Here is a 15741-nt window from a genome sequence, read left to right on the forward strand (position 1 = left end):
TACTGCAGTACCCATTTTCCATAGTGGCTGCACTATTCCCACCAGCAATGCACAGAGTTTCCAATTTTACCCCACCAACACTTGTCATTTTCTGTTTTTGATAATAACCATCCAAATGGAAGTGAAGTGCTATGTCACTATGGTTTTTATTGCATTTTCCTAATTTATTGCATTAGTGATAATGAGCATATTTTCATGTGCTTCTTGGCCATTTACATATCTCCTTTGGAGAAATGTCTATTCAAATCCTTTGCCCATTTAAAAATTGTATTTATTTATTGTTTTACTGTTGTTGAGTTGTAGATGTTCTTTACATATTTTGGATACCGACCTTATCAGATAAATGATTTACAAATACTTTCTCTCATTTTGTGGACTGCCTCTGTTGAGAGAGTATCCTTTGATGCTCATTTTTAATTTTGATGGAAGTCTAATTTATCTATCTTTTCATATCCAAGAAATCATTGCCAAATCCAGTGTCCTGAAGCTTTTCCCCGGTCTTCTTCTAAGAGTTGTATAGTTTTAGCTTGTATGCTTAGGTCTTTGATCCATTTTGAGTTCATTTTTGTACATGGTGTAAGGGAAGACTCCAATTTCATTTTGTCCATGCTTTTAAAAATTATGCTTTTAGTGATTACACCAAAGGTTACAACATGCATCCTCTACTTCTCAGTCTGGTATCTACCGGTACACGCGTAAAAGGAGAGTTAGTAGAGCAGGACGAGGACTGTTCTCCTCAAGAAGATCTGCTTGCAAGGCTGGCCCTTGGCTACTTTCTAGGAACTTGGGTTTTGGAAGGATTCCCAGCAATGCCAGAAGTGGTAAGAGTGGCTCACTGTACTAAAACTGTAAAAATAATGTGGTTTATGCTGAACAGCTGCTTTCCTTCTGAGAGTCTGAAACTTTGGTATGTGCTAGGCAGTGGATCCTATGTGACTGGTCACCAATAAAAGTATCGGGCCCAGATTGTCTAATGAGATTTCTTGGTGGACAACATTTCATATGTGCTGTCACAAGTCGTTCCTGGAGGAAACAAGCACATCTTGTGTGACCCCACTGGGAAAGGACTCTTGGAAGCTTATGCCTGGTGCCTTCTGGACATCACCTTACGTGGCTTTTCCCTTTGTGGATTTTGCCGTCAAATCATAGCCGTGAGTACAACTATACGCTGAGTCACGTGAATTCTCCAAGTCAATCACCGAACCAGGGAGGGTGGGGCAGTACTGGGGACCCTCAACGTTGTACATTTTACCCTCTTCCCAACCTACAAGGACTTTAGACTAGTAACAGTACCTAATCCCCTTTCAACTGATTTACTACTGTCTTATATTTATATTGGACCCTATAAAATATCATTATTCTTGTTTTATAGTCAATACTAATTGATATATACCACATTTTGATCTTCATTTCTCCTGCACCTCTGACCTTTCATCTAAAATCACTTTCCTTCTGAAGAGAGATCTCAGATACACAACCTGACCTTATGCCTTAAAAAGCTGGAAAAAGAACAACAAATAAAACCCGAAACCAGCAGAAGATAGGAAATAAGAAAGATTAGAGCAGAAATTAATGCTATTGAAACCAAAAAACAGTGGAACAGATCAATGAAACCAGAAGCTGCTTCTTTGAAAGAATTAACAAAATTGATAAACCACAAGCCAGTTTGATAAAAAAGAAAAAGGAAAGGACCCAAATAAATAAAATCAAGAAGAGGAGAGATCACAACCAACATAGCAGAAATAAAAACAATAATAAGAGAATATTACGAGCAATTATATGCCAATAAAATGGGTAATCTGGAAGAAATGGACAAATTTCTGGAAACATATACACTACCAAAACTGAAACAGGAAGAAATAGAAAATTTGAACAGACCCATAACCAGTAAAGAAATCGAATTAGTAATCAAAAATTTCCCCAAAAACATGAGTCCAGGGCCAGATTCCAAAACCAGACAGAGACCCCACTAAACCTTGATTCCAAAACCAGACAGAGACCCCACTAAAAAGCAGAACTATAGACCAATTTCTCTGGTGAACATGGATACAAAAATCCTCAACAAGATATTAGCCAACCTGATCCAACAATACATTAAAAAAATTATTTACCACCACCAAATGGGATTTATACCTGGGATTCAGGGCTGGTTCAATACCCACAAAACAATCAATGTGATTCATCACATCAATAAAAGAAAGGACAAGAGCCATATGATCCTCTCCATAGATGCAGAAAAAGCATTTGACAAAATACAGCATCCTTTCTTGATAAAAACCCTCAAGAAAGTAGGGATAGAAGGAGAATACCTCGAGATCATAAAAGCCATATATGAACGACCCAACGCTAATATCATCCTCAATGGGGAAAAACTGAGAGCCTTCCCCCTAAGGTCAGGGACAAGACAGGGGTGTCCACTCTCGTCACTGCTATTCAACATAGTATTGGAAGTCTTAGCCTCAGCAATGAGACAACACAAAGAAATAAAAGGCATCCAGATCGGCCAGGAGGAGGTCAAACTTTCACTCTTCACAGATGACATGATACTCTATGTGGAAAACCCAAAAGATTCCACTAACAAACTTCTAGAATTGATTCATGAATTCAGCAAAGTTGCAGGATATAAAATCAATGCACAGAAATCAGTTGCATTCCTATACACAAAAAATGAAGCAAAAGAAAGAGAAATCAAGGAATTGATCCCATTTATAATTGCAGCAAAACCCATAAAATACCCAGGAATAAATCTAACTAAAGAGGTGAAAAATCTATACACTGAAAACTATAGAAAGCTTATGAAAGAAATGAAGAACACACACACACACACACACACACACACACACACACACACACAAATGGAAAAAGATTCCATGCTCCTGGATGGGAAGAACAAATATTGTTAAAATGTCGATACTACCCAAAGCAATCTACATATTCAATGCAATCCCTATCAAAACAACACCAGCATTCTTCACAGAGCTTAAACAAATAATCCTAAAATTTGCATGGAACCAGAAAAGACCCCAAATAGCCAAAGCAATCCTGAAAAAGAAAACCAAAGCGGGAGGCATCACAATCCCAGACTTCAAGCTATACTACAAAGCTGTAATCATCAAGACAGTATGGTACTGGCACAAAAACAGACACTCATTTCAATGGAACAGAATAGAGAACCCAGGAATGGACCCACAAATGTATGGCCAACTAATCTTTGACAAAGCAGGAAAGAATATCCAATGGAATAAAGACAGTCTCTTCAGCAAGTGGTGCTGGGAAAACTGGACAGCGACATGCAGAAGAATGAACCTGGACCACTTTCTTACACCAGACACAAAAATAAACTCAAAATGGATGAAAGACCTCAATGTAAGACGCCATCAAAATCCTCGAGGAGAAAGGCAAATACCTCTTTGATCTTGGCCGCAGCAACTTCTTACTCAACACGTCTCTGGAGGCAAGGGCAACAAAAGCAAAAATGAACTATTGGGACCTTGTCTAAATAAAAAGCTTCTGCACAGTGGAGGAAACAATCAGCGAAACTAAAAGGCAACCGACAGAATGGGAGAAGATATTTGCAAACGACATATCAGATAAAGGGTTAGTATCCAAAATCTATAAAGAACTTATCCAACTCAACACTCAAAAAACAAATGATCCAGTGAAGAAATGGGCAGAAGACATGAATAGACACTTCTCCAGACATCCAGATGGCCAACTGACACATGAAAAAATGCTCAACATCACTCATCATCAGGGAAATACAAATCAAAACCACAATGAGATATCACCTCACCCCTGTCAGAATGGCTAACATTAACAACTCAGGCAACAATAGATGTTGGCAAGGATGCGGAGAAAGAGGAACCCTTTTGCACTGTTGGTGGGAATGCAAACTGGTGCAGCCACTCTGGAAAACAGTATGGAGGTTCCTCAAAAAATTAAAAATAGAACTACTCTTTGACCCGGCAATTGCACTACTAGGTATTTATCCAAGGGACACAGGGATGCTGTTTCGAAGGGACACATGCACCCCAATGTTTATAGCAGCACTACTGACAACAGCCAAAGTATGGAAAGAGCCCAAATGTCCATCGATGGACGAATGGATGAAGAAGATGTGGTGTGTGTGTGTGTGTGTGTGTGTGTGTGCGTGTGTGTGTGTATACACACATGGAGTATATACACACATACACACAATGGAGTATTACTCGCCAATCAAAGAGAATGAAATCTTGCCATTTGCAACTACGTGGATGGAACTAGAGGGTATTATGCTAAGCGAAATTAGTCAGAGAAAGACAAATATCATGACTTCACTCATATGAGGACTTGAAAACACAGAACAGATGAACACAAGGGAAGGGAGGCAAAAATAATATAAAAACAGGGAGGGGGACAAAACCTAAAAGACTTTTAAATATGGAGAACAAACCGAGGGTTACTGGAGGGGTTATGGGCTACATGGGTAAGGGGCATTGAAGAAATCTACTCATGAAATCATTGTTGCACTATATGCTAACTAATTCGGATGTAAACTTTAAAAAATGCAAAATAAATAAATAAATAAATTAAATTAAATAAAATCACTTTCCTTCTTCCTAGAGAACACTCTTTAGTATTTTCTTTACTGTAACAAGTTTTCTAAGAAACAAATTATCTTAGTTTTTTCTTGAGTAAAAACATATTTATTTCACATTTATTCTTGAAGGCTCTTTTTGTGAGTAAAGAACCCAAGGTTTGCAGAATTATTTGATGGCTTCTGTTAAGAATCAGATGTCAATCTAATTGTTGTACTCTTTAGGTAAATTCTTTTTCCTCTAGCTGTTTTATACATTTTCTTTTTAGCTTTGTTTTATTAAGCAGTTTTTCTCTCATCTACTGAAGTCTTTTTATTTTTCCTGCTTGGGATTTGAATAGGATTTTACCGAATTTGTGGCTTGGTTTTTCACCACTTAAAACAATATTTCAGCCATCTTGTTTTCCCCAAAATTATGTCTGTTCTGTTTTCCTTTTTTTTTTTTTAAGTTTATTTATTTTGAGAGAGGAAGAGAGAGAGATAGCAGAAGAGGGTAGAGAGGGAGGGAAAGGGAGAATCTGAAGCAGGGTCTGTGCTGTCAGCACAGAGCCCAATGGGGGCTTGAACTCACATGCTGTGAGAACATGGCCTGAGCTAAAATCGAGAGTCAGGTGCTTAACCGACTGAGTCACCCAGGCGCCCCTCTTCCTTCTCTTTCCTTCCTATTAAAACTTGGTTGCACACACAGTGAGCATCTCACAGTGCCTCTCTCTTACCTTCTCTCTCATGTTTTCCAACCTTTTCTCTCTCTCTGCTTCATTCCACAGTTTTTTTCTCACCCATCTTTCTAAGTCTCACTTCAACTATCTGCCTAAGATGCCATGGAACCTATTAACTCAGTACTTTTAGTTTTTCATTTTTTGTTAGTGGAATTTCCATTTTTAAAAGATTTTCATTTCTCTGTTGAAATTCTCAATCTTGTCTTTTGCTCCCCTTACTATAATAAATCTGAATGTTAGCTCTTGTGTGTAATAAATCACCTTCAAAGCTTAGTAGCTTGAAACAATGGCCATCTATTCAAGCCTATAAATCCACAGTTCAGCAATGGGCTGGACTCAGGGGAGTGATTCTTCTCGTCCTGGTCAGGCTCACTAGGGCCTTCAGGGGCAGCTGCCAGGCTGGGGAGGTGATCTCTGGATCTAGGCCAAGTCACACGTTTGGGGGCAGCTGGTTACAGGCTGGGATGCCTCGGCTGTCTTCCCTGTAATCTTTTGTCCTCTAGCAGATGGGGGCTTCATGTGGTTTCAGAGAGCAGAGTAATCACGTCCTCTTGAAGACCAGGCTTCGAAATGGCACAACTTGTCAAAGCAAGTCAAAAGGCTGGTCCAGATTCAAGTGGGTGGGAAAACAGACTGCACATCCTGATGAAAGGAGCCTCAAAGTCACATTGCACACGGTCATGAGTGCAGGGAAGAGAACAGCTATGGCCATTTTTGCAACAGTCTATCACATATAAGAATATGTGTTTTCTTCTTTTTTAAAAAATATTTATTTTGAGAGAGAGAGCGCACACGTGTGCGATAGAGCACGGGCATAAGCTGAGGAGGGGCAGAGAGAGAGAGAGAGAGAGAGGGAGAGAGAGAGAGGGAGAGAGAGAGAGAATCCCAAGCAGGCTCTGCATTGTCAAGGGTGGGAACCCGACTCAGGGCTTGGTCTCACAAATTGGAAGATCACAACCTGAGCTGAAATCAAGAGTTGGATGCTTAACCAACTGAGCCATTCAGGCATCCCTATAAGCATGTATTTTTTTAATGTGTCTGATAACTTAAACATTTGGAGTCCCTGTGGGTAATTTCTATAATCTAGTGTTTATGCTAATTTTCATTCATGTGGTCTCACTTCATTTATTAGTTATTTTGGATTGTGCACTCTTATTTACTAAATAACTGGTATGTGCAAAATTGTTGGCAGAAATGATTTGAAGCCTAAAATGATACTGCTTTATTCCAGAGAATTCTTTTCTTCATTTCCTCTAGGTGCATGAAAGAAATAACCCCAGATCCCTCCAACTTAGGAAATAACTTCTGAAGCTGAGTTACAGTCTCTCTGAGGAACTCTGTTTCTGGTTCAGTTACTTAACCTGCTGAGGTTCCAACCCATTGCTGAGAGTTCACCAACGCCCCATCTCCCTGGCTTCAATGCCATCCGAGGGTCCCTTAAACTAGCTCCCCCTCTGCCAATAATAGCACGGAAAAAGTGGTCCCGACACTGGGCACGTTTCCCTGAGACTCATCGCTGCACCCTGGCCCACCGATTCCTCATTACCTCGACAGCTCCCCAGTGCCTTGTTTAACAGATATTCTTTAAATTTATTCGGCTTTTTGATCTGCTGTCTATAAAAGCTGGCTTTAATCACCTAGACAGGTATAAGTGAAAACAAATCCCCATTCACTATAACAAAAGATCCTATGTTGGTGCATGTAATTAAAAAACATATACACAAATTCTTTGATATACTTTTCTTCAAGAGATGGAACTTAATCCCCTCTTGTGGAGTATGGATTGCACACAGTGACTCACATCTAAAAGAACGTGACAGAAACCATGGAGTGTGACAGGTCACAAAGAAACTGGAGCGTCCATCTTGCTCCGCTCTGGGGAAGCCAGCTGCCACAACGTACAGATACTGCAGCCCCGAGGAGAGGCCCATGCGGTGAGGCCCATGTGGCCAACAGTCCTGGGAATGAGCCGTCCTAGCAGCACATCCTCCAGTGTCCGTCAAGCCTCCTGATGACTGCAGCCCAGGCAATACCTTGCTGCAACATCACAAGAGTCCCTACGTTAAAACCACCCAGCTAAGCCACTGCTGAATCCTGACCTGCAAACTATGAGATGATAAATGTTGTGTAGGCCAATCAAGTTTTGGGTAACTGGTTTTGCATTAAGAGTTAACTAATACGGTGTATTTGCTTTTTAATTTTATAATATCATTATTTTTAAATTTAATACTATTTCTATTTGAAAACAAAATCAATAGCTTAAAAAAATTGTTTTTTAATCTTAGAGAATGCATGAGCACAAGTGGCGGAGAGGGACAGAGGGACAGAGAGAATCCTACGCAGGCTCCATGCTCAGCACGGAGCTCAACACGGGGCTCAATCCCATGACTCTGAGATCATGACCTGAGCCAAAATGAAGTCAGATGCTCAATCTACTGAGCCACCCATGCGCCCCAATAGCTTACAATGTTTAAGTAATATTTAAATATAAAATATATGCTTAATTTACCTCTTGTTGCTTCTTTTATTCCTAACTGGAATCAGAGTTTTTCAAAACAGATGAAGTCATTTCCACAATAGTATTAATAGATAAGCCATTCAGAAAACCTTTATGATTTACTCTTACTTCCTGAAGAGCATCTATAATATGGTCTCTACGCAAAAGGAAAACACACATGAGCACTTGTCCTTTCCAAAGCAGCACATTCTAAATATGGGTAAGCTATTGCATTGAACTATATTTGTACATAAAAATACTAAAACCACTTAAAACACAATTGAAGTCATTCATTACCTGCTAACTTCTGGATGTAGTTCAGCCAGTCTCTTCATGATTTTGGTAAAGCTACGCAGATTCAACGTATTTGGAGGTATGAATCGAATAGGAGTATCAGGTAATAATTTAGGAGATTCAATCTGTTTACAATTCTTCTTGACACCCTAAATAAGCATGTTAAAGTTTTCTTAAAAGCAGGAACCATTATATAGACACGTCAGCTTATGTAATTAAAACAGAATTTAAAATTATAAATGGTAAAATCGAAATTCCTAAGAAATTTACTTTGATTTGGGATTATTTACATCAAGCAGATTTCCTTGAGCCGTGTTCAGAGCCATGTTAGTTAAAAAAAATGCCACACCTGTTCTCTAATAGTAGTTACAAAATATTTGAAGCTATGTCTAAATCAGTCTTTCTCAACTGGGATTCTTCATCTGACCCACAGAACAAAGGTATCAACTACTTTCTCAATTTCCCCAAAGATAGGACATAGCTAGTTCCATTTCTGGTGCACAGAAGAGAGGTTAATTCACCATATACAGTGGGTATCTTAGGCTTAGAGCACGGAGGCTTAATTCTTACCCAACCTGACAGAGGAAGGCTGGTTTACATGGTAACTGTAAATATCCTACATTTTATTTACTAAATATATAATCAATACAAACTATGTCCAGAAGTGGGCCACATACTATGGAGGGAAAGCTAGTGATGTAAATTAGAATCCCTTCCACTTATGAAAGTTACAATCCAATCAAACAGACGACAATAAAATGATTAATTACTATGAACTGTGAAAGTTGGCTATAAATTGTAGGAAACCACTGTATATCCCATAAAAGTTTAAAAAAGGAAGGGCTGAGACTTTAAAGTTTAAATAAAAAGACAGGCCGAGATATACAAAATATTATACCTATCCCAGAATATTACCTATTTTACTTAATTGCTTAATACTGTATCTCCTTCACTAGCTTTAGGCTGTATAAGAACACATATTTTTTGGTCTGTTTTGTTCACTGCTGCCTTCCCAGTGCTTAGAGTATTTATGTATACAATGGGTGTATAATCACTTGAATAAATGAAAGTTTGGGATACAATTGATAGCTCAGCCACAGAAAAGAGGAGATTTCTAAGAAAGAGCCCAATTACTGGCAAACAACAACACTAATAGTTACATCGACTGAGTGCATTTTCTGTGCCAGGCACGGTTCTAAAATTTTTTTTGTATTAACCTCATTTAAACCTCACAACATTTGCCAAGTAGGAACTATTATTCCCGTTTTAAGATAAGGAAGCTCAGACACAGAGATTAGGTAATCTGCCCAGTCACATAATGAGCAGACAGCAGAGAGGTTCTGCCTCTCGTTGTAGACAATAAGCCTCTTCTGAATAAATGAATGTGATGAAAAAATCTTGAGAATCTGAGAAAAGAAAGGTGACAATATCTCACATATTAAATAAGAATTAACTCGGAGGGAGGAGTCAAGATGGCGGCGTAAGGGCACCCGAAGCTTGTCTCATCCCTCCAACACAACTAGATAGTTATCACATCCTTCTGTACACCCTACAAATCAAGCGGAGAGAGAACAAAACCTGTGAGTCTACAAGTAGAAAAGTGACCACCTTCTGGAAGGTAGCAGGTGTGGAGAGTTGACTTGGGGGAGATACAACTGTGGGTCCAGCCGTGGGGAGTGAGCCTGCTTATGGAGGCTACCCCAAAGTAGTATAAGCTTCAGAGGGCAAAATCTGAATTTTTAGCACTTTGCTATGGTGGGGGATGTGCCTGGCTTAAAGGTGCTCAGGTTGCAAAGTGGGGTGCAGTTGCACGAGTGAGAACAGGTGGTGCCAACGTGCTGCACGGTTCCAGGCACAGGAGCGGGACGGCCGCTGAGGGCAGCGAGCAGGGCGCAGGCTGTCTGCTCTATTTTGTGATAAACTCCAAACCACTGCGGGGTCGTACCACCACTTTCCTTGCAAGGTCAGAAAGCAAATGGCAAAAGCGTGGGGAGACCCTCCCCCAGAGGAACAGTGCCAATCCAAGCAGGAGTGCCTAAAATTTGGAGTTTTGAAACTCAGTTGCACATCTGAGATAAAAAAGTTCAGACACAGGCAGGGTGAATGCAGAGTTCTGACGGAAACTGGGGGATGCAAGAAGGGTGACTGATTACTCTTCTGTGAGGGTTCCCTGAAGAGTAGGGATGCAATCTTTCATCCTGGGCTAGAGAGCAAGGCATGGCCATATTCATTCCACCCATCAGGCATGAAAGCCTTCAGGGGGCAAGACAGCGCCACATAGTGGAGGACAGGACCACTTACACCTGCCTGCCCCCCTGCACCCTGGAGGTGCATCTCCACTGAAATAAGTCAGCCTGAGAATCAGCACAGCAGGCCCCTCCCTCAGAAGCCCAGCATAAACCCCTCTCTTGCACCAAGTCTATTGATCATAGTGCTGCAAAGCTTTAGCTCCAGGGGAAATAGGATCTAGCTTGCTGTTTACTTTTATTCTTTAAATTTTTTATTTTTTTCATTTTTTTCAAATCCTTTTAAATTTCTTATTATTTTTAAAATTTATGTACATATTTTTAGATATTTTTTTTATTTATTTTCATTTCATTTATTTAAAATTTTTGAATCTAGATTCTTTTTACAAGCAGACCTAAACACACCCAGGATCTAGTTTGTTTTTGTTTTTTCTTTTTTTGTTTGTTTTGTTTTCCTTCTTTTCTTTCTGGACAGAATGACAAAATTAAGGAATTCACCCCAGAGTAAGAATAGGAAGTAGATCTCATGGCCAGAGATTGAATCAATACAGATATAAGTATGATGACTGAACTAGAATTTAAAACAATGGTTATAAGGATACTAGCTGGGCCTTAAATAAAGCATGGAAGACATCAGAGAATTCCTTCCTGCAGAGATAAAAAAAAAAACAAAAAACAAACCTAAAATCTAGTCAAGCCAAAATTAAAAACGCCATAACTGAGATCCAAACCCAAATGGAGGCCATAAAAATGAGGATGGATGAAGCAGAGGAGCAAATCAGTGATACAGAAGATGAAATTATGTAAAATAATGAAGCTGAAAAGAATAGGGAAAAAGCTAACAGATCACGGAGGTAGATTTAGGGAACCCAGTGACTTATTAAAAAGGAGTAATATTTGTATCATAGGAGTCCCAGAAAACAAAGAGAAAGCAAAAGGGGCAGAAAGTTTATTCAAACAAAGTAGCTAAAAACTTCCCTTATCTAGGGAAGGACACATACATCTAAATCTAAGAAGCAGAGAACTCCCATCAAATTCAACAAAAGTCGACCATTGCCAAGGCATATCACAGTCAAATTCACAAAATATTCAGACAAGGAAAGAATCCTGAAAGCAGCAAGGTAAAAACAAAACAAAACAAAACGAAACAACACCTTAACCTACATGGGAAGATAGAGCAGGTTCACAGGAGCTCTGTCCACAGAAACTTGGCAGGCCAGAAGGGAGTGAGAGGATACATTCAACAAGCTGAATGGGAAAAATATGCAGCTAAGAATTCTTTAACCAGCAAAGCTGTCATTCAGAATAGGAGAGATAAAGAATTTCCCAGACAAATAAAAACTAAAGGAGTTAGTGACCACTAAACCAACCCTGTAAGAAATTTTAAGGGGTACTCTCTGAGTAGAGAAAAAAAAGACCAAAAGCAACAAAGACTAGAAAGGACCAGAGAACATCACTAGAAATACGAACTCAATAGGTTAACACAACGGCACTAAATGTGTATCTTTCAAGAATCGCTCTGAATGTAAATGGACTAAATGCTCCAATCAAGACACAGGGTATCAAAATGGCTAAAAAACCAAGATCAATCTATATGCTGCCTACCAGAGCCTCATTTTAGTACTAAAGACACCTGCAGATTGAAAGTGAGGGGATGGAGAACCATCTATCATGCTAATGGATGTCAAAAGAAAGCTGGAGTAGCCATACTTTTATCAGATGAACTAGAAGATCTAACAATTATAAATATTTATGCCCTCAATGTGAAACTCCCAAATTTATAAACCAATTAATTAACAAACATAAAGAAACTCATTGATAACAATACAAGAATAATAGGTGACTTTAACACCCACTTACAGCAATGGACAGATATTTCTAAGCAGAAAATCAACAAGGAAACAGTGCCTTTGAATGACACATTGGACTGCGTGGGATTAACATATATTCAGAACATTTCATCATAAAGCAGCAGAATATACATTACTTTCAAGTGCACATGGAACATTCTCCAGAATAGATCACATACTGGGGCATGAATCAGCCCTCAACAAGTACAAAAAGACTGAGATCATACCATGCATATTTTCAGACCACATGCAATTAAACTTGAAGTCAACCACAAGAAAAAATTTGGAAAGCCCTCAAATACATGCAAGTTAAAGAACACCCTACTAAAGAATGAATGGGTTAACCAGGAAATTAAAGAAAAAATAAAAAATACTTGGAAGCAAGTGAAAATGAAAACACAACAATTCAAAACCTTTGGGATGCAGCAAAGGCAGTTCTAAGAGGAAGAATATCTCAGGCCTATCTCAAGAAGCAAGAAAGGTCTCAAATACACAACCTAACCTTACACCTGAAGAAGCTAGAAGAATTGCAAATAAACCCTAGAGCCAGCAGAAGAAGGGAAATAATAAAGATTAGAGCAGAAATAAACAATGTAGAAACAAAAAAGACCTAGTAGAGCAGATCAACAAAACAAACAGCTGGTTCTTTGAAAGAATTAATAAAATTGATAAATCTCTAGCCAGACTTATCAAAATGAAAAGAGAAAGGACCCAAATAGATAAAATTATGAATGAAATTACGAATGAAAAATTATACGACAACAAACCGGACAATCTGGAAGAAATGGGACAAATTCCTAGAAACTCACAAACTACCAAAACTGAAACAGGAAGAAATAGAAAACTTGAACAGACCCAAAACAAGCAAAGAAATTGAATCAGTAATCAAAAATCTCCCAACAAACAAAAGTCTTGGGCCACATGGCTTCCCAGGAGAATAATTCCTATTCTTTTCAAATTGTCCCAAAAATAGAAGTGGAAGGAAAACTTCCAAACACATTCTATGATGCCAGCATTACCTTGATTCCAAAACCAGGCAAAGACACCACTAAAGAAGAGAATTACAAGCCAATATCCCTGATGAACATGGATACAAAAATTCTCAATAAAATACCAGCTAATCGAATGCAGCAGTACATTAAAAGAATTATTCACCATGACCGAGTGGGATTTATTCCTGGGCTGCAGGGTTGGTTCAATATTCGCAAATCAACTGTGATATACCACGTCAATAAAGAAAAAAGAACCATATGATCCTGTCAAAAAATGCAGAGAAAGCATTTGAAAAAATACAGCCTCTATTCTTGATAAAAACCCTCAACAAAGTAGGGATAGATGGAACATATGTCAACATATGACCGCCATGATGAGCACCGGTTGATATAAGGAAGTGTTGAATTACTACACTGCATACCAAAAACTAATATTATACGGCATATTAACTAGGTGGAATTTAAATGAAAACCTAAAAAAAGTTAAAAAAAAAGCCAATAAAAATGGTCAAAACATGAACAGCATGAAATGCTATACACACAACAACATGGATCAATCTCAAAGGAGCTCAGACAAATAAGGTACATGGTATCATTTATATGACATTCTGGAAAAAGTGAGATCATAAGAAAAGGAAATGGAACATAAGACAATATTCTGGAATGATGTTCTAGAATGCCAGGCACTTTGCTGAGCAGTGGAGAGATGGGAGTGAATGAGGCGACTTCATCCCTGTTCATGTGGTGTTTTAAGACCCTGATAAGGCAGAATCGGGGGCATATATAACACAATCACTTTATTTTGTGGTTTTAACAATTTTGTGCTAAGATTAACTGTGTAAAAAGGATGATGAGAGCGTAATTAACTACTTGCACAGCAATACTGTCTGCGAAATGAGAGACAAAAAAAATACTGGCAAGCACTGGTGAAGAGCCTAATTAATGGTAAAGAGAAACTACAAAGATCTACATTCCCCCTCCACCGCCAAGAGCTACTGGACTGGCACAAAGAACAGGTTAGGCTGGGTCCAAGGTTCAGGTTACCATTCTCGTTCCCACTTCAAGATCCCTGATTCTAGAGTTACTTGTTCTGCAAAGCTCCTTATTGCAGCCTGGCATATACAGAGACCATGTACGGGATCCATCAAGAAAACTAACCTCGCTGTCTTGCTCAGATCCCAGCTGCCTTGGCCTAGTTCTGGGCAATCTCGAAACAGAGGAGGCTGAGCTAATTTCCTTGCTGGTGCTTCTCTCCATTCCATTTTTGTAGGAAAGAGATGATGTATATTCTCCAGGAGTTTTCACAAGACGCACATTTACCGATTTCCCATTTATTTCTATCCCATTCATTTCTTTCACGGCCATCTTCGCATCAATGCTTTTTTTAAAAGCAAGGGATGCATACCTAACACATAAAAGCAGAAAACCGAAAGGTTGTTAATGACTTTAAATTGCCTCAAACTTCACTTTGTAACTACTGGATAAGACAAATACGTATCTTTTACAAGACAGCTGCTCTTAAAAATAAAAAAGTTATTCTACTTACCTTAGATTAGAATTAGGAAGAATATTTATTTAGAGTAACTGAATAAAACAAACTAAAGAGGGGAAATAAAAGATAGCATTTCTTATGAATTCTCTATTGATTTTATATTAAAATTTACTGGGAAACATTTGCAAAGTTGCTATCTGACAGACCAACACAGATTAGTTGTTTTAGGACAGCTGGTTATCCATTCTAAAGAAATTAGAATTAATCTCTATACACAAACATAACCTCCAGGTAGATCAAAGGCTTAAACTGTGGAAGGCAGATTTTAAAAACATTTGGCAGAATATGTAAGAGAATATCCTCAGGACCTTGATAGGGACAAAATAAAAGGGCCAAAAAAGAAGTCAGAAAATCCAGCCAGAATTTTAACCATCCATCTGAAAATGAGTCACCTTTCTGTAAGCACCGGCTCTAGGCGTGTCAACGGAAGGACATACACCAAATCTGAAAAGGAGTTGTTTTCAAAAGAAGGGACTACGAATATATTTTCATAACCTCTTGTATTTTTCCTTTTGGTTGTGCCTTCTAAATTTCCACACAAAATGTGTAATATTTCAAGCAATAAAAAAAACACAAAGTTTTTTTAAAAAAAGATGCAACAAACACTAAAAAAATATTTCACATCAAGTGATACTTCAAGGATTACAAAACTAATTTAATGTAGTGAAATGTATTAACAACATACCAATAGGTCAAATTAACCAAGCACATGATCTTGAGTGACTCCATTTAAGACAAAATTCAACAACTATTTTTAATAAATTTCAACCCCCAACTACAGACAGGATATTTTCTTAATTGGTAAAGACTTTTATATCTGAAATAGAAAGCTATCATCATTAGTGATAAAACAGTTAAGGCCATTTCCATGAAATTATCACCATTACTATTTGATACTTTCGAATGTTCCTACAATCATCACAAAACAGAAAGTGGCACGATACATATTGGAAATGACTATATGCAGACGATGTAAAAAACAGAAAAGCCTCAACCAAAAGGTAATTAAAAAAAT

The 15741-nt window shown here is 38.4% G+C and overlaps 1 protein-coding gene across 4 annotated transcripts in view; it reads right to left on the reverse strand.

Moving 5' to 3' along the window:
• The window catches only part of RBM44 (RNA binding motif protein 44), a 46744-nt gene that overhangs the window by 6338 nt on the left and 24665 nt on the right, over positions 1-15741 (reverse strand). For all 4 annotated transcript variants that reach the window (XR_013557133.2, XM_060625853.3, XM_078450685.2 and 1 more), the window contains 3 exons: positions 14333-14579; positions 8090-8235; positions 7805-7949 (listed from right to left, as the gene is read on the reverse strand). Coding sequence is in view for 3 of the 4 variants with exons in the window: in XM_060625853.3 (XP_060481836.2) it covers positions 7826-7949; positions 8090-8235; positions 14333-14579 (517 nt within the window). In the remaining variant the exon portion in view is untranslated. The remainder of the gene's footprint in view (positions 1-7804; positions 7950-8089; positions 8236-14332; positions 14580-15741) is intronic.

The sequence above is a fragment of the Panthera onca genome, chromosome C1, assembly GCF_046562875.1.
Source record: "Panthera onca isolate mPanOnc1 chromosome C1, mPanOnc1 haplotype 2, whole genome shotgun sequence".
Taxonomy (NCBI): Eukaryota; Metazoa; Chordata; class Mammalia; order Carnivora; family Felidae; genus Panthera; species Panthera onca.